General features: G+C 37.6%; 1 protein-coding gene across 5 annotated transcripts in view; it reads left to right on the plus strand.

Moving 5' to 3' along the window:
- Positions 1-22,003, plus strand: part of RASAL2 (RAS protein activator like 2) — a 332,591-nt gene that overhangs the window by 270,998 nt on the left and 39,590 nt on the right. For all 5 annotated transcript variants that reach the window (XM_027868393.1, XM_027868395.1, XM_027868391.1 and 2 more), the window contains one exon: positions 12,907-13,016. In XM_027868393.1, the coding sequence (XP_027724194.1) occupies positions 12,907-13,016 (110 nt within the window). The remainder of the gene's footprint in view (positions 1-12,906; positions 13,017-22,003) is intronic.

Below are 22,003 nucleotides of genomic sequence, written 5' to 3' on the forward strand. Positions count from 1 at the left end.
CAACCTCACAGGGTTAGTTGAATATGAAGGGATGATATCTAAAAAATAAAGTTAAGGGGTGAGAGAGGATTATACTGGGAGAAGAAGAAAGGGAAAAGTAGAATGGGATAATTTATCTCACATGAAAAAGGGAAGAAAAAGTTTTTACTGTGGAGGGGAAGTGGGGGAAGGTGAGAGGGAATGAATGAATCTTATTCTCCTTGGATTTGGTTTAAGAAGGGAATACTACACACACTCAATTGGGTATGAAAATCTCTTACCCTTATGGGGGGAAGGGGATAAGAGAGGGGGGAATGATAGAAGGGAGGGCAGATTAGGGGAGGGGGTAATCAGAAGCAAACACTTGTAAGGAGGGACGGGGTCAAAGGAGAGAATAGAATAAACGGGGGGTGGGATAGGATGAAGGGAAGTATAGTTAGTTTTTCACAACGTGGCTGTAAATGTTTTGTTTTTGTTTTGGGGTTTTTGTTTTTTTTTGTGGCTATAAGTGTTTTGCGTGACTACACAAACCTGCATCAAGTTGCTTGCCTTCTCAATGAGGGTGGGTGGGCAGGGAGGAAGGGCGAAAATTTGGAACCCAAAGTTTTAAAAACACATGTTTAAAAAAAATGTTTCCACATGCAACTGGGAAATAAGATGTATAGGCAATGGGATGTAGAAATCTATCCTGGCCTACAGGAAAATAGAAGGGGAAGGGGATAACAGAAAGGGGGGGAGGGGGTTTGGTAGAAGGGAGGGCAGATCAGGGGAAGGGGTATTCAGAATGCATGTTATCTTGGGATGGGGGAGGGGAGAGATGGGGAGAAAATTTGGAACTCAAAATCTTGTGGAAGTGAATGTTGAAAACTAAAAATAAACAAATTAAAAAAAAAAAAAAAGAAAAGAAATTACAAAAAAAAACAGAGCCCACCCTTTATTTATCTTTTCAGGTAGGACAGAGTGAATTGCGTAGAATGAGCAGAATTTGAATAGGTTCATATATACATTGTATAGCACATCATATTTTCCTTCCTCCCCCAAACCCACCTCTATTTCTATGGAGAGAACCACCAGGTTCTCTATTGAGAGTATTCTGTTGAGGATAGCATTATCCTCAATTCATCAGGTTCTGTCACCCATTATTTCTATCTCTACAGTTCCTCTCTAGACTCTCATCTAGCACCCCAGGTCAGGCCTTTCTCACCTCTCACAATGGTCTCTTGGTTGCTCTCCCTGTCTCGGGTCTCTCCTCACCCTGAGAATCCAGATTTCCACAGAACTCCCAAAATGATTTTTCTTCAGCACAAGCCTGACCGTGTGATAGTCCAACATAATAAAATCCAGTGGTTTCCTATTACCTCTAGGATAAAATATTAAGTTTCCTGTTTAATGTGCTTTTCAACCTGCTCCTATCCTGTGTTTCCAGCCTTATTATATAAAAAATTTTATTTCATCTTTGTCATCCATTTAAAATTTCCATCTTATGTATGTATTATATATGGAGTGTTACTGTAGCAATGCATATGTAATTTATAAATAAATATACACATATTGAGGTGTATAACCAATTTTTTTTTTAACTGAGAGGAATATACAATCAAAAAAGTCTGTAGATGAATGGACCTCTCCTTTTTCACCTATCATTCCTAATTATTTTGTATCTTGGGGCACAATTCTTGATATTCATATATTTTGTGAATTTGGAGATTATTATCATGTCCCCTATTGGTCCTCAGCTAATCAAGTATAAAAATAACACCTGATTTGTCCACCATCCTTAAAAATCAAGATGATAGAATTGATTTTTTTGGATAAATGAATAACTATATAGAGACTAACACTTTTAAAAGAAACATCACTTTAGATGAATTTTTTTCTCAAACATGATACATATTTCCTGCATTCTTAAACAAAACAGACTACCCTAACTAACCCTGATAATTCAGAGCGATTGTTTTTTATGCTATAATAATGGTGATACCCCTGAAGAGTTATTCAAGAGTGTAGGGCTGTTTGTTCCAATGTTAAATAGCCCTAGATTACTAAGCTTTTGCAGTTTTTTTTTATTGCTTTTTCATTTGCTTCAATATTACTTGTCACTTCTTGTTTTCAATATCCCTGCCTCTATTTATTAAGTGAGGATGACACTAAATTTTTCTCTTTCTTTTGCTGTCATTTTACTCTATGTTGTTCATTTCAAGCCATTTGAGTGTTACTGTTTTTAAGCACTTGTTTTCTTTTTATAAATAACTCATATTTTGAAAAAGTAGGATAATCAGTAAGGTGAATTCAAACATATCTTTAAAATTTCACAAGCATGGACAAAAGTGTTTCTAACTTTATTTTATAGAGGCGATATGGTGTAGTGAGAAAAGAATTTGTAACTAGAAACCTGGGTTGAAGTGCTGACTCCCTCTCCTACTGGCTTTATGATTGTAATATATTTAGCATAATTGTTGTGAGGATCAAATGAGCTAATATCTATAAAGCACTTAGCATAGTGCCTGGCACACAGTAGGTGCTACATAAATGCAAACTCCCTCTCTGTAAAGAAATCATTTAACCTCCCAAAGCTTCAGTTTCCTCATCTGTAAAATGGCAATAATAATAACATCTACCTCCCAGGGCTGTTGTGAGAATCAAATAAGATAATATTTGTAAATTACTTAGCACAGGCACACAGTAGGCACTGTATAAATGCTTACTTCCTCTCTGTAGAGAAACCATTTAACCTCCCTAAGCTTCAATTTCCTCATCTGTAAAATTAATTTGCACTACTTTCCTCACAGAATTGTGAGAAAAGCACTTTATAAACTATATAGTGTTACATAAATGGTAACTGATATTATATTGCCTTTGTAGCCAGTTTACAAGCCCTCATGAAAATCTTCTCATTGTTTTATAATTATACCTCATTTTTTATCTTAACTAAAAATGATATTACCCATTATTCTCCAGACAGCTCCAAATGACTTCTGGCTGTTTCTAAAAAATCTAATCCCCCCTTAAAGGATGAAAATTTGCTAAAAGTGATTTGGAACTGAGTATATTCATTAATATGGGTAGTTACAATATCACAAGATCGTAGAATTTAGGAATTAATGGGGACATCAGTGGCTACCTATTCCAGCCTCTGTATGAAAGTAATCCCCACTGTTACCCAACTTTTGTCATCCACCAAGAGGAAGGGAAAACCCAGCACCTCCCAAGGTGTCTCATTATGCTTTTGGACGGCTCTGATTATTAGGATGTTTTCATGACATCAAACCCAAATTGACCTTTTTGTAACTTGCATCTCTTGCTCCTGGTTCTGTCCTCTGGGACCAAACTGAACAGCCCTTCCCCTCTTCCATCTGACAGCCCCTCAAATATTCAAAGATTTTTATGTCCAACCACCTTCCCCTTCCCCTCTCCCCTAGACTTCCCTTTTCTAACTAAACATCCATAGTTCCTTCTGTTCCTGCTCAGATGACACAGAATCATGTGTGCTGTGGTGGCACAGTAGATAAAGTGTTGGACCCAAAATCTAAAAGATCTGAGTTTGAATTCTGTCTCAGATACTTGCTAGCTATGTAACCCTGGAAAAACCACTAAACTACTCTCAGCTTCAGGTCCCTTCCAACCCTAAATAGGTGATCCTGTAATCCCTTCACTATCTTTGCTGCCCTCCTCTAGACATGCTTTAAAATGTGGAATGCAATAATGATGACAGTATCACAAATGTAGTCTAATAAAACTAATAAATGTAGTCTAATAAGTCTGAGAACAGTGAGACTGTGCCTTTCCTATTCCTAGAAGCTGTGACTTTTTTAATGCAGTTGTAGATTGCATTAGTTTTTAAAACTAACAGATCACACATCTCACTTATTGAGATTGCAGTCCATGAAAAACCCCAGACCCTCTTCAGAACAGCCACTTTCCCCTCCATGCCACATCCTGTAAATATTGTTCCCCAGGGTAAAATTTTACATATTCATCCCTATCGAATTTCATCTTACTAGATTCGGCCCATTGCTGTAGCCTGTCAGGATCTATTCTGGATCCTGCCTAGGTTTTCCATGGTGTCTAAGGAGCCTACTATCATCTATGCATTTATGCAAGCTGTTGGTAAAAATGTCCATTGGCACAAGGCCAAACACAGATTCCTAGGGTTCTTCTTTGGAAACTTCATGCCACCCTGACTGATGTGAACCCTTATGAATCTATTTAATTGTATTATTGTCTAATCCACACCTCTCCATCTTCTCCAAAGAATAGTATGGAATACTTTATCAAAGGTTTTGCTAAACTATAGGTAAAGTATATCCACAGCATTGTCATCCTCATCTACTAGTTCAGTAATCCTATCCAAAAAGGAAATGAGGTTAATTGAAAAGTCAGTCAGTCAGCAAGCATTTACTATACTAGACGCTGGGAGTACAAAGACAAAAAATGAAACAACTGCTGCTATTAAAGAACTTATATCCTATGTGAAAGACAATATTTGCATAAATAAATATAGAGAGAATAAGTGAGATACAAAATAATCAAAGAAGTGGTGAGGGAGGACGTTATTAGTTGGAAGGATCAGGAAAGGCTTTGTGTATGTCTGGGGCTCTAAAATTTTTTTGTGTCATGGACCCCTTTGGTATCTGTTACCCCTGTGTACCCCTTCTCAGAGAAATGTTTTAAAATATATTTTTCTCTTCGTCTCATGTATCTTTGTTCATTTATGAGTCATTTATTTTCCCTCCCACTTCTTCCCCAACCCCACCTTCCAGATTAAAAAAAAAAAGTGCTAAGCACTTGTAAAACGTAAGCATAAAAAAAATTTTCCCACAAATTCCCAGATGTGTCTCATTCTGCATATACAAGATGTACTAAAAATCTTACTTCATTTAGCTTAAAACTGCACTATGACTTTTGAAACATTTTGTGTATTAGACCATATCCTCTTTCTGTCATAAGGTGGACAGCGTCCTTCGTTATCTTGCTCTGCAATTGTGGCTGATCATGGTTTTAAATCTTTCAAAGTTGTTTGTTTTTGCAGTATTGACATTATAGTATAAATTGTTCTCCTAATTATACTCATTTCACTCTGCATCAGTTCATAGACATCTTCCCAGGTTTCTCTAAAACTCTTTCATCATTTCTTATAGCCAACAGTGTTCCATTACGTTCATCTACTGTAGCATAATTTATTCAACCATTTGAAGGGAATGTTTCCAGTCCTTTGCCACCACAAAAAGAGCTGCTTTAAATATTTTTGTGTATATAGGACCTTTTCTTTTTTTCTCTGATTTCTTTGAGGTATAGGCCTAGTATTGCCAGGTCAAAGGACATGCAGAGTTTAGTAACTTTTTGACCATTCCAAATTACTTTCTGGAATGGCTATAACCAGTTCACTGCTCCTCCAACATTGCAATGAACAGGCAGCTTTCAGATAAAGAAATTAAAACTATCTATAGTCATATGAAAAAGTTCTCTAAGTCCTCCAACATTGCGTCACTGTACCTGTTTTCTTACGGCACCTCCAATGATTGTCATTTTCTTTTTTTTGTCAATGACAGATGCGAGATGAAAAGTCAGAGTTGCTTTAATTTGCATTTTTCTAATTATTAGTTATTTGGAACATTTTTTTCATATGGGTATAGATTCAGTTTCTTGACAATTACTTGTATATACCCTTTGGCCACTGGGGAATGGTTCTCATATTCTCACGAATTTGAATCATTTTCTTAGGTATCTTGTAAATCAAACCTTTATCAGAGAAACTTGATGTAAAGATTTTTTTGTTTCCCAGTTAACTGTTTCTCTTCTAATCTTAGCTATACTGGATTTGTTTATTCAAGACAATAGCTTGAGGGGGATAGTAAAGTCTGATGAAGATTTTTTAAGAGTTCAAGAGTGATGCATAAAAAGTTTCTTATTTTTAGAAAAAGAATATCAATGATGTTTTTAAAAAACAGAAGAGAACAGAAGGGGGCAATTTTGTTACTATTATGTTAAATTTCATATATACTTAACAGTACCAAATTATTATAAATTTCAGTTTCATTTAGAATTCATCTTTTTTGCTGTTTGAGATGCTCACATTTCAAAATTTCATAACTAATGAGGAAAAAAAATTATAAAAAGAAGGAACCAACATGGGACAATTCCATTCTAAATAATTTTCACTAATAGGGAAGAATTTGTTGCTGAGTGTTGGAAATTATAGGAACTCTGGAAGTAAATAATCCCTCCCTCTCCTTTGATTTGTGATGAGGGCAGCAGTCTAGGCACAGTCTGACATGCACCCTAAATTTGGGGAAAACAGATTTCAAATGGTTCAGATAGGTAGGATCTTAAGGCATAAGTTGCTATAGAGTAAATGCAAAAAGGATGGGAGATGCTTAAGAATGAAATTCTGAAGACACAAAGGGAAATAATTCTAGAGAAGAGGAAAAGAATTTATTTGAAGAAACCAATGTGAACTCTTGCAAGTTTGAAAACTAAAACTTAGCTTTTAAAAATAAATATAGAAAAGATGAAAACAAGGTGAGATAACAGAGGGATGAGTGACTATAAAACCATGTCACAATCTGGTAAAATTTGTGTCAGGAATGCTAAAGCTCAGAATAAGCTAAAGCTGATGAGGGAAGCTAAGAATAAGAACAACAATAAAAGGATTTTGAACCATTTTGGGAGAGAAAAAAAGGATCAAAAAAGTTTAGGACATTTGCTTCAGGTGGATGGAATGTGGACAATTGACAACAGAGAGAAGAAAGAGCTATCCAATTCTTAATTGCTTCTGTTTTCTCTGCCAAAGAAAAGATTTATATGTGTCCTTGATCTGACGTCTTCCTGGCTTCTCTAGCACATTGCCAACTCCCTCACTCATCTGTTTTCCAACGTTCAATCTTCCCCTATTGACTGGTTTGAGCTGGAAAATGATTTGGCACTATCCTCCCAAAGTCTCATTAAACTGTGCCTTCCCCTTGATCCAGCAATATTATTGCTAGACATATACTCCTTTCCCCCAAAGAGGTTAAAGTGAGGGAGAAAGGATCCATGTGTACAAAAATATTTACAATAGTATTTTTTTGTTGCAGCAAAGAACTGGAAACAAGGTTAGTGTCCACAAATTATGGAATGGTTGAACAAATTGTAGTTTTTAAATGTAGTGTTGGTTTATGAATGTATATTTAGAGCCACTTAGGGCTCTAAACATAACCAAATCTCTTGAATTCTATGGTATAGATGTGGTAGAGAAGAATGTCATGGAGGGGGGTGAGTAATTCAATTCTGTGATTATACTGGACAGAGCTATGAACCTAGAACCTGGCAAGCTTCACTGTTTCATTGTTGGGTTTGGGGGCTGGAGGATGAGTGGGAGTGGGTCTTGACATGATTTCATTTTTAAAACGAAAAAAATGTATAATGGACTCTTCATGAAATGCAGATTGGAAACTGAACCACAATCTTGTAGTTGCCTTTAGCTCTGAAAGGTTGTGTCTTGTCCACGGTCATACAATAAGTGTATGTTGGAGGCAAAACTGGCACCTGGATCTTCCCAATTCCAAAGGAAGCCCTGTTTCCACTGTGCTATGCTGTCTCTCATGCCTAATTTAAATAACATCAAACTTGGTGCAATTCCTTTTACGTTCTCAGCCAGGACTACTTATAAAGAAATAATTTATCGTGGTTTCTTCTCTTGTCAAAATCTCAGAATTTGAATTCCACAGTTTTTGCCTGTAATTTTGGAACCCACAGAAACCTCATGAACCTGGGTAGCTTTATTTCCTTTCTTACAAGTGCTTGCCACCTTCATATCTTTGTCTTTAGATGTAAATAATGCCCATTGCTTTTCAAAAGGGAACAGTAAGATAATACATCTGGTCAAATGTATAGTACTAAATCTTAGAAGAAAAAAATTACCTTAACATAGTTGGCAGTCATTCTATTCACCAAAGTAATAATCCATGTTTCTTATCACTTTTTAATCTACCTAATGTTGCTATAAATATTATTCTTGTTTTTATATATGTAATATTTTTAGTCTTCTTGACCCATTTGCTAGTGTGACAGGGGATGTTGCATATGACATAAAAGGGTTGTTGGGTTTTTTTTTAAATTTGGTTCAAATGTGGATCTATGCATTTCAGGTGTTATTTTTAATATGAATTTTGTTAATATTTTAATAGGTTAAGGCAAATTCAAATGAACTCCTGCTACATTATCAACCCTTCAACAAATACTTGTGTCTATTATATATTCTTACATAAGTAGTACATAAAATAATATGATGAAGTACAACATTATTTTATTTACTACTACCTTTGTACTTATTGCCTTTTTTTAACAAAGTAAATATTCTTGTGCTTTGAAAATGCATGTGCCGTTTTCCTTCTATCAACCATTCTTCAGTACCTAATTGAACTCTGTACTCTTCCTCAAAACCTTCCCTAAGCATCCTAACATGCAGAAACTTCAACTTCCTTTGACATCCTATAGTAATTATTGTTTCTCTGATTCATTTGGCAAATAATCATGTATTTTTATGAAAGCTCACCAACTGCTGCTTTGAGTTATTGAAATAATTTATTGTTGTTTAATTTTTTTTTCAGTATTTGTTGTTTTATCTCCCAATGGATAGGGATAGAGATAGAGATAGAGATAGAAACTAGAACTGTGATTTCACTGATATAGGGAACTCCCAGATGAGGAACCTTCTCAGGAATATAAAGTCTTAGAGAAGATAGCCCTGAAAGGTTAAATGATTTTTCCAGAGTTACCCAGCCAATATTTGTCAAAGGTGAACATGAAAGCAGGTCTCCGTGGTCATGAGGCTCACAATCTCCTATGCTGCCTTAGCTATATTTGTCTCTCCAAGTCCATTGTAATTTGCTTGAGGCCAAGGACTGTGTCTTGTAATATTTTGTGTATCCCTCAGTGCTAAAGTGTACATTGCTATCTACGCTCTGGGTATTTAGTAAACATTTGTTGGCTTTATTTTAGCATCAGTTCTTTTGGAAATTCCTTTTATTTTAGTTTGGAAAATGTAAACTCTATGTATAAGCATTGATTTTCCCATTCTATTTCTACCAGTCTCCTCATTGACTTATCTATCATGGTTGTACACTGAACATTGAACAAGTACTTTAAATGAATCACCAAATACCAACCCATCTTTTTGAGTATATATACTAATGCTGAAGCCATCAATGTGTTTGATTGTGGAATAGCTCAGTGTGATGCCCAAAGGACCAGCTTTAAATTATTATTCACCTTTTATGTTGTTCAGTCACTTTAGTTTTATTAAATATTTGAAGAGTTTCTTTGAATTCCTACAGCACTTAAGTATTCCCTAATTGTTCTTTAATTGTTATATGTTCATTTTATCTCCCCAACCAAATTACAGTCTCATTGAGGATCAAGACCATTACTTTTTTCAATCAAAAAATAATTGTTTAATGTTTACGACATGCAATTAACTGTGCCTAAGGTTTGGGGGATAACAACAGAAAAATAAGGCAGAGCTTCTGCCTTCCAAGAAGTAACAATAAAAGCAAGGGAGATAAGGTGTTCTGACAGATAAACATAATACAAATTGATTTATACATAAAAGAAGTCGCAAAGTTCATAATTTGTTATTGTTCAGTCATTTTTCAGTTGTATCCAACTCTTCATGATCCCATTTGGGGTTTTCTTGGCAAAGATACTGGAGTGGTTTGCCATTTCCTTCTCCAGCTCATTTTACAGATGAGGAAACAGGGTGAAGTAACTTGCCCAGGGTCATACAGCTAGTAAATGTCTGAGGCCAGATTTGAACTCAGGAAGATGACTCTTCCTGACGCTAGGCCTGGCACCCAATCCACTGCACCACCTAGCTGCCTTTAAAGTTCATAACAAGTTCAATAAATGGTAGGTTTATTTGATTATTACTTCAGAATTTAGACTTGCTTTCTGTAACTGAGTAATTTAACATTGTCAGCCAGCTGTTTTCCCTCAGCTCTTCATCTTTTTAAATCATATCTAATACACAACTGTTCCCCAGCCCTCTCCCCTCTGTATTTCCAACATAAAAAACAAACTCTTTCCCAGCACTGTTTAAAGTCCCAGCTAAGTTTTATTCAGTAATAGAACCTTGCCCACATGTCCTTTGATGCTGTTATTTTCATGAGAGGTCCCTCCTAAGGTACTATGTTGAAGTTTCTCTTTCCTACTTAGATTTAAATAATTCAAAGGTATACCAGGTAAAAGGACACATCATTTTTTACCTTTCTTCTTATTAATTTTCTTTATATTTTGGTCAACCTTTATCAAATCTCTAACAATCTACCTAGATTTCATATGAAGCATTAGGAAGATGAAAAGGAACAAATAATTTGTAGAAGACCTTTTCATCTTCCAAGGATGATCGTTGTCTCTTGGAACCAAACAACTGAAAGTCAGATATATACTGCTTAATTAAATGTACGTATGGGCTTGAAAAATGACTAGCGAAACACCTCTTTTACCTGCGTCTTTTCTGATTGATAAGAGCATTTTTCTCATGATGTCTTGGAACTGTTGCTAAATTCGCTTTTTTAACCCGAATAAATCACTGAGAGTTAGTGCAGTACTCTCATTAATCTCCTGTTCACTAATGTGAAGGATGAGCAGTCAAATGAGGAAGCAGGCCAGAGCGCTGTTGCTCTAAGTTAAGTTGTTTATTTGAAAGGAGAGCTCCTTCCCTATTCCCATGAAGGATTTTCCTCTTCTCCAGCCCTTAAGGGAGCAACAGTCCTGGGATGCAAAGGGAGTCAGTGTCTCCTATTATCACCACTGAGGCTTCTGAGAATGGTTGCATAGCAGCAGTGATAATTCAGTTCATACCAGCCTTGCCCAGATAGCAAAGTTGGGTCTTCAGGGATTTGTTTTTCCAATTTCAGATGGTTGACAACTTTATTATTGTTGTTGTTGTTATTTTAACATTATCGAAGTTCCAAAGAAAAGCACCATTCTAACCAGCAATTCCTAATTCCTAATTTTGTTTTGACAGATAATAGTGAGTATTTAATAATTACCAGTATGCTATTTTAGGTTTGTCAATCAAGTATGACAACCTAGTTGCTTTAACCAACTGGAATATGAGGAGAATTTTTGTATGTTTTTACCATTTTTTTTTTAGATTTGAGAGTGTAGCAATGCAAATTTATCCTTTCTTTTCCTTCCAAACATGTACAATCATAGTTTTACATTTATATGAAAGTCTTGAATGATGGAAAGGAAAATCATTCTTCTAATGGCTTCAGTTTAATTCTTAAAATTAGGCCATTAGATATATTACACATTATAAACAGACTTAGCTATAACTAGACAAACAAAGTAGAGTTTAACACTTTCAATCAGGGGAAATGTTTTAAACATTGAAGGGATTACCATATTTATGCAAATATGCATAAAACCAAGCATTCCATTTTGATTTTCTTAGTATTTTTTTTCTTGTTTTCTCATTACTTTTCTGGTATACATGAAGTGAGTAGAGGGATAAATAGAGAGAAATAACAAGATATAAGTAACTTGGGTTTTAAAACAGAAGAACTGATATTGTTAAGGGAAGTTATCTATTTTGGATATTACTGTTATTAAGTATTTATATGATGCTGCTACTCAAGTGGTTTACAGACATCAAGCACTTAACAAAATTTAATAACAAAACTATGTTAGATAAACATTTAAAATAATCAGACAACCCTCCCTTTCCACAAGTGCACATTTCCCCTTTCTTCCCAGCATTCCGTTTCTTCTCTCACACACAGGCATACATGCATATTCTTCCCTGACTACCACCAGAAAAAAAGTCTCAGACTTCAAAACATGATAACTTTTCACTGGGAGACTCCCTTTTAGTTCATCCTTTTTGACCTCTCTGCAGCCTTGGGCACTGCTGATTACTCTCTTCTCCCTAGCTTTTTATTTATTTATTTATTTTTCTTTTTGGTGAGGCAATGTCCAGGTCACACATTCCCTAGCTTTTCAGGACACTGCTCTCACCTGGTTCTCTTCCTACTGGTCTGATTGCTCCTTCTCTGTTTCCTTTGCTGGATCTTCATCCACATCCTACCTGCAAACTACAGGTGTCCCTGAGGGCTCTGTCCTAGGCCCTCTTTTCTTCTCCCTCTAAATTACTTCACTTGGCGATCTCATGAGCTTCTGTGGATTTAATCATCATCTCTATGCTGATGATTCTCAAATTTTCTTATATAGCCCTAATCTCTCTGTGGACTTCCAGTCTCACATCTCCAGTTGCCTTTTAGACATCTTGAACTGGACGTCCAGTAGACATTTAAACTCAACGTGTCCAAAACCCAAACCCTCTCCACATTCAAACTTCCCTGTTGCTATAGAGGGTAGCACCATCTTCCCAGTCCCTCAGGTTCACAACCTAGGAGTCATGCTGGATTCCTCACTTTCTCAGCCTCCGCCTGCCCCATAGCCAAGCTGTTGCCAAGGCCTGCTGATTTCACCTTTGCAACATCTCTTGAATGCACCCCCTTCTCTCCTCTGACACTGTCAACCCTCTAGTAAATGCCCAAATCACCTCATACCTGGACTATTGTAGTAGCTGCTGGAGGGTCTGCCTGCCTTAAGTCTCTCTCCACTCTAATCCATCTTCTATTCAGCCACTAAAGTGAGTGCAATTAGTATGAAGACTGAATAAGGGACAAGGAGATGAAAGGGAAAATATTTTTTAAAAAATGAATTTATAGTAGCAGTCATTTTTAAGAGTCTATAAGATTCTTATGGCATAAATTGCCATTTGATTTGGACTGACAGGCATGTTACAAATCAAGCTCTTATGCTGATATTGATTGCAAATATTTTCACCCATTTTCTACAAAGGGGCCTCTGAAAAGTGGAAACAAAATATGATTCTTAAGAATTTCACCATCTCACAATCCCTTTGCCTTTTCATTTTAGGGATTCTTCAGCAAGCGGTTGAAAGGCTCCATAAAGAGGACCAAAAGTCAATCAAAACTTGACAGGAACACAAGCTTCCGGCTCCCATCGCTTCGCAACACAGATGACAGGTAGGAGGTTTCTAGAAACAGAGAAAGGGGATTCCTGCCTGTGTTTTGGCAAAGCAAAGTAGTCTGCTAAGCATGGATACAAAGAAAATGACATGAAAATGGAAGGAAAAAATACAAATCTATTTAATTTATATGAATGTATGAATTTTTTACACGTATAACACCTTTTCATATGGAACTTTAGTCTTTGATCTATGGCTTGTCTAAAAGTTCCTTCAGAAGAATCAGCAGAGTGTAGTGGAAGGAGCGCTATGCATCAGCAGATAATAACTCATGTTTATGTAGTGTGGAGAAGGTTATCCAAGTACTTTCCTCACAACAGCTTTCATCTTCGGTCAGGAGAGCAGTTCCCCCCCCCCCCCCCCCATTTTAGAGATGAGCAAGCTGAGTCTTAACACTTACACAGCTAATGTCAGAGACAGGACTTGAATCTAGTTCTTCTGGTTCAACGACCAATTATTTTTCCCTCACACCGCATTGTTATGGGCCACCCACTAGTTATATGACATTAGCACAAAGTCAGCTTAACCCCACTGTTCTCCAGTGTGTAACAGAAGTTGTCTTACCTATCCTACGGCCTACCAGTGTTCATAGGATCCAATGAGATTCTATATGTAAAAACATTTTGAAAATGGCCACAAAACTATACAAACAGAAGGTGCTCCTGTTACTTATTACAAGCTTTATTTTTTTAAAAAATTTTGGTTTTGTTTGGATTGTATCCCTGAACACTACATAAGCAGCCATCTTAACATATAAAGTCCAACATTTAACCGACTTCTTATTGGAGATTACATGAGCACATGAACTGAATGTATAAGTAATTGTGGTGTTCTCTGTAGCACCTGTGATAATTGGTCTGTGGTGTGTGAAGCAAGATGTGAGGCACTTTACACACGGCTGTGAAGGAATGGTATTTATTTCCTATGTGACTAAGTCACTTTACTTTCTAGTCAAACTTCTTAGAATGAAAAACAGAAAGGGACCCAGATTTGCAGTGGTTGACCCGTGTGGAATTTACTAAAGAACAAACCAGAATTTCATTAGCAATAGCAGCAAGCTTCATAATTTACATTGCACAGGCACTCATCTCCTTAATGCTCAAACAGAAACGTCAATGTTTCTGACCCACTTCATGCCCTCGTAGGCTGTATCTTTTATTTTCATTTTACTTGACAAACCCCTTTTTTTTTCAAAGCATGGATGTCACCAGAGAATCATTGCTCCTCTCTTATAAAAGAAGAAGATGAGGCTCCCAAAGTTTATGACTTGTCCATCTGTAGATGGTGAGTCTCTGATGGACTAAAGATCTGTAGTGAGATACAGCCTGCAAGTCGAAGCACAGCTCACTAGATTTGGAGTCTAAGAATAGGAGTTCATATCTTAGCTCTGAAACTTACTCCCAGTAGGGTGTTGGGCAAGCCACTCCTCTTCACTGAGCCTCAGCTGTTTTATCTGTAAATTTGTAGGATCAGACTTGGTGGTCTTTAAGGTCCCTTGCAGTTTTAAAACCTCAGAAGTTTGCCTTTAGTCCCCATTCAGCTATGCTACAGTTGATCTATATGGTTTTTGAAAAGGCATTTATTTATAAGTATTTTCAGAATTTACCACAGTAGTCCTTCATTCTCACTATCATCTCTGAATTTTTTACGCTTTTAAATTAATCTTAAACTAATTCATTAAGCACCTACTATGTGCCAGACACTGATGATACAAGTACATAGAATGAAACAATCTCTACTCACAGTGACCTTAATATTCTAATCAAAGAGGTAGCAAGTTCATAGGAAAAAAAAATACATACGGCATAAATAGAAAGTGAATAAATACAAATATATAAAAAGTTGTTAAATACAAAGTTATTTGAGAAGCAGGGCACTAGCAGTTGTGGAGATCCGGCATCTTAAGAGAGAGGGGCTCTGTGAGGCAGAAGCAAGGAGAGAGTGGAGTGCATTACAGTAATGGCTCCCAGCCAAGTGCAGAGGTATAGGAAGAGGGAGATGAGAGATGGAGCAACAGGAAAACCTGTTTGGCTAAAATGCAGATTGTGGGAGGGGAAGTCCTGTCCACTGAGGTTCAAAAGATAGGTTGGGACTAGGCTGTGTGAGGAGTTTCTATTTTATCCTAAAGCCAGTGGATAGCCACTGGAGTTTACTAAGGAGAGCAATCATGTGATCAAACCTGTGTTTAAAGACCCTGTGTCATCAGTGGGCAGGGTGGGGAGACCAATTAGGAGACTATTCTAGTAATCTAGGCAAAAGGTGGCTGGGGACCTGAGCTAAGGTAGTGTAATATCGGTGGAGAGAGAGGATCAGAGAGATGGTGTGCAGGTAAAAATTCCAAAACTTGGCAGCTGATTGGCTGAGGGAGAAGAAAGGAACCTAGTATGATTCTGAGAATACAAACGTGAGACACTGAAGGAATTGGTGATGCTTTTGACAGGAATGAGGAAGTTTGAAAGAGGGGAGGGTTTAGGGGAGAAGATAATGAAATTAGTTTCAAACTTGTCGACTTGAAGATATCCCTGGGACATCCAGTTTGAAATGTATGTTTATGAGTCATTTTCTTCATTTACCTTTACCTCAGTGCTCTGTGTTTCCATAGTTTCATTCATTCTAGGATCTGAAAAAAGCCAAAAAAACAAGTCATTGAAATGGCACAGCCTAAAGCTATACAGTTATCCCTTCCATATCGTGGGAGTTGGAGGCACAGTGCTCCCACGATCTGGAAAATCCGGGTACAATTTTCTGGCCCTCCCTTCATACCAAAGAAGAAGTCTGAATTTTTTCTTTTTCTTTTATGGGGTGTTTACAGTCCCTTGTTGTAAAATTTGGTTTAAGTATTTGGTCATAGGCTCTGTGTTGCCTGCTGGCCTTCCCATGTTGTCTATGGCTTCCGCAAAGCTCCCAAAAAATTCCCGTTTAATTCCTTATGCCAGTCCACAATATATCAAAACCAAGATGGGGAAAGTCTCGATGTGGAAAGGATAACTGTGTCTCAGAAATTTTTCTTTAAGGGAGAAAAGGATATGCAGCCGTGAAAGCTCCCCCCAAATTCCGTAGCCAATTTAATCAACTCCTTGTATTACTGTGGTTCAGCATTTGGAAGCTTCATAAAGAGTTCCTTTTGTTTTTCCTCATCCCTCCAACAACTATACATTTCTTTTTAACTTTGCATTAAATGTCATCTTCCACGTTCAAATTAAATGCCTGGTTTTATTCTGTCTTGTATTCATGGTAGCCCACAGGAAGAAAAAGGCTGAGATGCCAAGAGATTAGATTCACTTCAGGTCTTTGGAGAGCTGCTGTTGTGTTCTTATGTCATTTTTAGCCTTTCCAGTGGCCTGAATTTATTATTTGGGCCTGTCATATTGTGCTGCTTCAATCAATAAGCTATCTTTTTGTCTAAAATTTAGCACAATAGAATAGTGATAGCAAGCTGTAATATGTTACAAAGCCCTTGTTAACCATTTGAATTATAGAGATAGAGCCATCAGGATTCTGTAAAACAAAACAAAAAAAAAAAGCCCAACACACCATAGTCTTTCCCTTTCTGAGGATGTCCTCACTGTAGTTTAAGTGGATTATAAAAATAACACAAAAAAACACTAGGCCTTTTTGCCTCCGGGCTAACTGGTGACATGCAGAAATGCTCCTGTGAATTAACTTGGCTCATCACTGGCAGTATCACAGGTATAACTAAAGATCTGTCATAAATCTCTGTTTCCGGATCATATATACATCTGCTGTCGAATTCTCTTCCTTGATTTTGACACATGAAGTCTAAGCCAATAGCAAGTATGTCTTTTTTTGTTACCAAACACATGAAATCTCAGGGCAGGGAGTAGGGGTACAGATTGTAAGCAGGACAGATTGAATGGAAATTCTCAACTTAAGAGAACTAGAATTGGTCAAGCAACATCCTCGTTCCATGTGAGACTCTTATGATATTGGCCCTGTCACAGCTGTTCTAACTCACTGGAGTGTCAGGAAGATAACCAAGTGGGCATTGTAATATATCTTGAGCTCTTTAAAAGAGGGCTTTAGATAGCTAAAAGTTGTATTGTCTGTGCTCCTAACATTTTTAAAAGCATAAAATTATTTTCATATGGACTAAAGTACTAGTTCAGAATGGCAGAAAGACATTTCAAGATGAGTTATTCTCTTCCTGTACAAGGGTTACTGCTTATGGTCCATAGGTTTTTCTATGCAAAATACCACTGGGCTTTTTAAGCGAGCAGACTTCATTGATTTGAATAGACCATAAAGTCTTCAGGTCTGTCTTGCCAGTGATCCACATATCATAAATTCTGTTACTTAGGTCCTGATGGGATTTGGCCCTGTTGCTCTCTGAAGGATCAATGTATAATGAGCCACACACTCAGAAATCTCTATGTGGAGTACATGTACGAGAAGTATAATTTTCCAAATTATCAGCATTTCTAAATACTCATAATAATTATTTCTATAATCAGCTAGAGAGTCATAAAGTTCCACTAAAACTAAAACCATTTATTTAAGGAATTAGCCTTTATAGAATTCTGAAGAATCAGCAGTATTTTCCCATTACCATTTCACACTCAAGGTATAGAAAATAACTGAATGGTAGCACCTCCTCTCACTCCTGCTATAATGTTCCTTCCATCTGGTCAAAACTGGTAGGAGTTGGAGGAATGCAAAAACCAATGGCCACACAATGTTCTCTACCAGCCAGTATTTGAATGTCAAACGTCATTCTCCCTCCAGAAAACCAGGTTAAGATTGCCAGATATATGGGGTACCTACAACTGTTAAAATTACAGCCTTCTAAATATCATTTTCTCCTTGCCCAAAATTGATAATAAAAATATTTTAAAGTTGTTCACCTTTATGTGATTGCCTGCCAAAACAGCCAAGTGTCTTGAAATGCTTTGTTGATTTGTGGATGCGAGATACTAAAATGTGTGGCTTTCATTGGCCACAGAAACTTAGAAGAACATTAATCAGTTTCTGAGTTTTACTTCACTTGTAAAAAATAGGATTTTTTTTTTTTTTTAGCAAACTTATGCTTATGTAGATGATCTTTGACTATTGAGATAAGGAGCTTTCAATGAGAGGCAGCAAAAGCCGAGCTCAATTCCTGCCTCTGACACATACTGGCTACATGACCCGGGGCAAGCGCCTTAACCTCTCAGCCCTCCCATCAACTTTCTAAGATTGTATGTTTTAGAACAGGTCTCAACCTCCACTGGTAGAGAGATTTCTCACTACTGAAGCAATCACCAGTCCAGTTTAAAAAAAGTCATGTCCCCAACTAAGTATTCTTTTTAAAATTAAACAGTCTCAGTTAAACATTGTATGGCATAGTCTGACTCCTTCGCTATCCGCCACCCCCCTACATGAACTCTAGCATGACAGTATCCCATGTAAAATATGGAACCTGTGTTTGAATGTAATACTCCATGTGTCTGAACAATATAGAAAAAGATTATTCAATTGAGTATTTATTACGGTCCTACTATGTCTAAGGCACTGTGCTACATGCTAGTGATACAAAGACAATACTAAAACCCATGCCCTGCCCTTAAGGAGCTTACATTCTACTTTTGTCCTTCCATTAATGCACTTTAAAATTGCATTAACTTTTTTTTGGCAGCTGTTTAATATACTAGACTAATATTAAATTTGTAGACAAGTAAACCTTCCAGGTCTAGCCAGGTTTCCTGTCATTCTGAACTTGTGAATGAAGTTTTTGAACCTATATGAAGATTTCAGTCCCGCATTTCAATTCACAATTGAAGCAAATGCTTCTAGCTTTAGTACCATTATATCCGGATATGTCATGTGATTGAAGTTGCTTAAAAAAGGGCACCCATCCCCTGACTGTAGATTAAAAGACATACTATTATATGGACTTGCCCACCTGCACCACTAGTATGGTTCCCAATTTCCCTGCCCTGATTCCATTTCCTGTGTGTTTCCTTGTGCCTAGTGAAACCTTTGCCTGTATATTTACACAGCGCTTATCCCTGTGTCCTCCAACCTGGTCTGAATTTCTGAATACTGATCCTTTTCTGTATATTCAGACAAGGCCTAGATACCCACCTCAACTTACCCACTTGGAATCTATACATTGTCCTTTCTGATTTGGCCTAACACCCCAGATTCCAATTTTATCTTTCTTCTTACCTCATCACAATTTTTCCATCATCAAACATTATTAAGTACCTCTTCTACATTGTGATTGGCTTGTCACTCATATCCTTTAGTTTTTGGACTCTTGGTATTCACTGGACACTCAGCTTCTTTTCTGTATCAGGTGAGCTGCAGGTATGTGTATATTTCACATTGTGTGAGTGCAGCATACAGTCATGCCGTGGCATTTTGTTTTGCTATCAGCAACATTGTGAGTTCTTCCAGTCAAGGAGGTACATGAATAAAACCATGTTTGGTAAACGTTATCATTCACCTGTGTGTAGTTTGTACTGAAAACTGGGAGAAAAGCTAGGAAACCATTTCACTACCTAAGGCATGTGGTGATGAGAGCCTGGGTAAGTGTAGTTGCTACAAAAATAAGGAGGAAAATGGCTGTCTAATGACAAATATTACAGAGGAAGAATCAGTAGGACACAGTAAATGACTAGACATGGGAATCAGTAATCTATAAATATTAAGGTGGAACTCAAAATAATGGCCTGGACATCGTGAGAATGTTTCCAAAATTATACTTCTAGTCTTTTAATAAAAAGTTTAACCATAGAATATAGGGTTTACCTTACCAATATTTCTCAGCCCATGTGTAGCACCCCTTTATCCAAGTCTGTTTTTAGTTTTGTGGGCTGAATCTCCATCAGCTGTCATCCCCATCTCTTAATCTTTCAGCAGATGATCAATTTATCCATTTCCTGTAGAAGGTGGGATTTTAATTGGGACTTGAAGGAAGCCAGAGAAGCACAGAGGTGGAGATGAAGAGGGAGGGCATTTCAGGCAGGGAGACTGCCAGTAAAAATTCCCAGATCCAGAAGATAGAGTGTCGTGTGCAAGAAACCATGAGAAGACTGGTGTTACTGGATCACAAAGTAAGCTTGGGGGGAATGAGAAGACTGGAGAAGATTGAGAGGTAAGGGGGAAGGAGGACAGGGACAATAGCTTATGAAGGACTTTGAACACCCGACAGATGATTTTATATTTGATCCTGTGGGTAATAGGAAGCCATTGGAATTGAGTAGAGGATTGACGCGGTCAGACCTGCACTAGGCAGATAATTTTGCCATCTGAGTGGAGGATGAGCTGGAGTGGGGAGAGACTTGTAGCAAGCAGACCAACGAGCAAACTATTGCAGTAGTCCAGCGGTGAGGTGATGGGGGCCTACACCAAGTAGTGTCCATGTCAAAAGAGAGAAGGGCACATATGCAAAAGATATTGTGAAGGTGTGAGAGAGAGGAGTTGAAAATGACCCCTACTTTGTGAACCTGGGCAACTGGAAAAATAGTTGCGCCCTCCGTAGTACTAAAAAAAGTTTAGGGGGAAAGGTGAATCCGTAAGACATTCAGGTTCAAATGTCCTATAGGCAGTTATCGTCAATGCAAGACTTCAGGTCTAAGGATTAGATCTAGATAAGTAAATTTGAGAATTATCAGCATAGAGATGATAATTGAATCTGTAGGAGCTTAGGAGATCACCAAGTAAAATAACATATAGGGAGAAGAGAAAAGGGCCAAGGACAGAGCCTTATGGGCCACAGTTAGTAGATATGATCTTAATGAAGACCCAGCAAAGGAGATGGAGAAGGGGCAGTCAGAAAAGTAGAAGAACCAAGAGAGAGTGGTATCCTAAATACTTAGAGAGAAGAATATCAAGAAGAGGGTGATTGATAGTATTGAGGGCTGAAGAGAGGTCAAGAAGGACAAGGATTGAGAAAAGACCAATACATTGGGCACTTAAGAAATCATTAGTAACATTGGAAAGAGCAGTTTCAGTTAAATGATGATGTCAGAAGCCAGAAGTGGAGGCACAGATTGTAGACTGCCTTCTCCAGGAGTTTAGCCACAAAAGTGAGGAGAAATATGGGATGATAGCTAGCTTTAGCGAAGATGGATGGATCAAGCAGCTAGTGCTAGAGTTAGTATTTAAACCCAGGTCTCCCGATTCTAAATTGAATTTTCTTTCAACTATATTATGCTGCCTTTCTAAGTGAACTATGGAGAAAGGAGGGGATTGAGGGAAATGGGAACATGGGGAATAATGTATTTGGCTGTGGGAGTATAGGAAAAAGGTTAGAATCTCTGGGATGGGGAGGGTATGGTCAGAGGAGAGTGTAACCAAGGAAGGAGAGAGTTCAGGTAGATTTTCAATGTCAAAAGAGTTTGACCTCAGGGTGGAGTCCTCTCTGGCCCTTAGGCAGTTCCCAGGAGGGGACAGGTATTTGGGTGTTACGATGCTGTAGCTTCTCCCTGAAATGGTATTACCTAAGCATAAACATCGCCGAAGAGAGGTGACTTGTTAAACTAAATGTCATAATATCATAACTTAGTTTCCCTATGTTTCCAATCTTGTGATATAGATGTATGCCTGCAAGTATAGAATTTTTGAGTACAGAGTTGTAGAGCTGATTTTTAATTTTAAAAAATCATGTGTGTGTGAATATTGAATTACTTAAAGCAAAAACTGTTGAGTATCCTTTAGAGGGGGACTCCCAGTCAGGTACAAGTTATAGTGAATTGTGTCTGAGGTTCTTTCCCACTCTGGGATTCTGTGAGTTTTAGGAATTGGTCCTTGGTGTTTACCTTTGCCATAAGAGTTTTTTTTTTTTTTAAGGCAATTGATGTTAAGTGACTTGCCCAGGGTCACACAGCTAGCAAGTGTCAAGTGTTTGGTCTGAGACTGGATTTGAACTCAGGTCCTCCTGACTTCAGGGCCGATGCTCTATCCACTGCGCCACCTAGCTGCCCCCATAAGAGTTTTTTCTGTGTACGACAGAAATCACATGAACCCCCATAGAGGGTTTAT

Source organism: Vombatus ursinus, unplaced genomic scaffold, assembly GCF_900497805.2.
Source record: "Vombatus ursinus unplaced genomic scaffold, bare-nosed wombat genome assembly UNPS02014789.1, whole genome shotgun sequence".
Lineage (NCBI taxonomy): Eukaryota > Metazoa > Chordata > Mammalia > Diprotodontia > Vombatidae > Vombatus > Vombatus ursinus.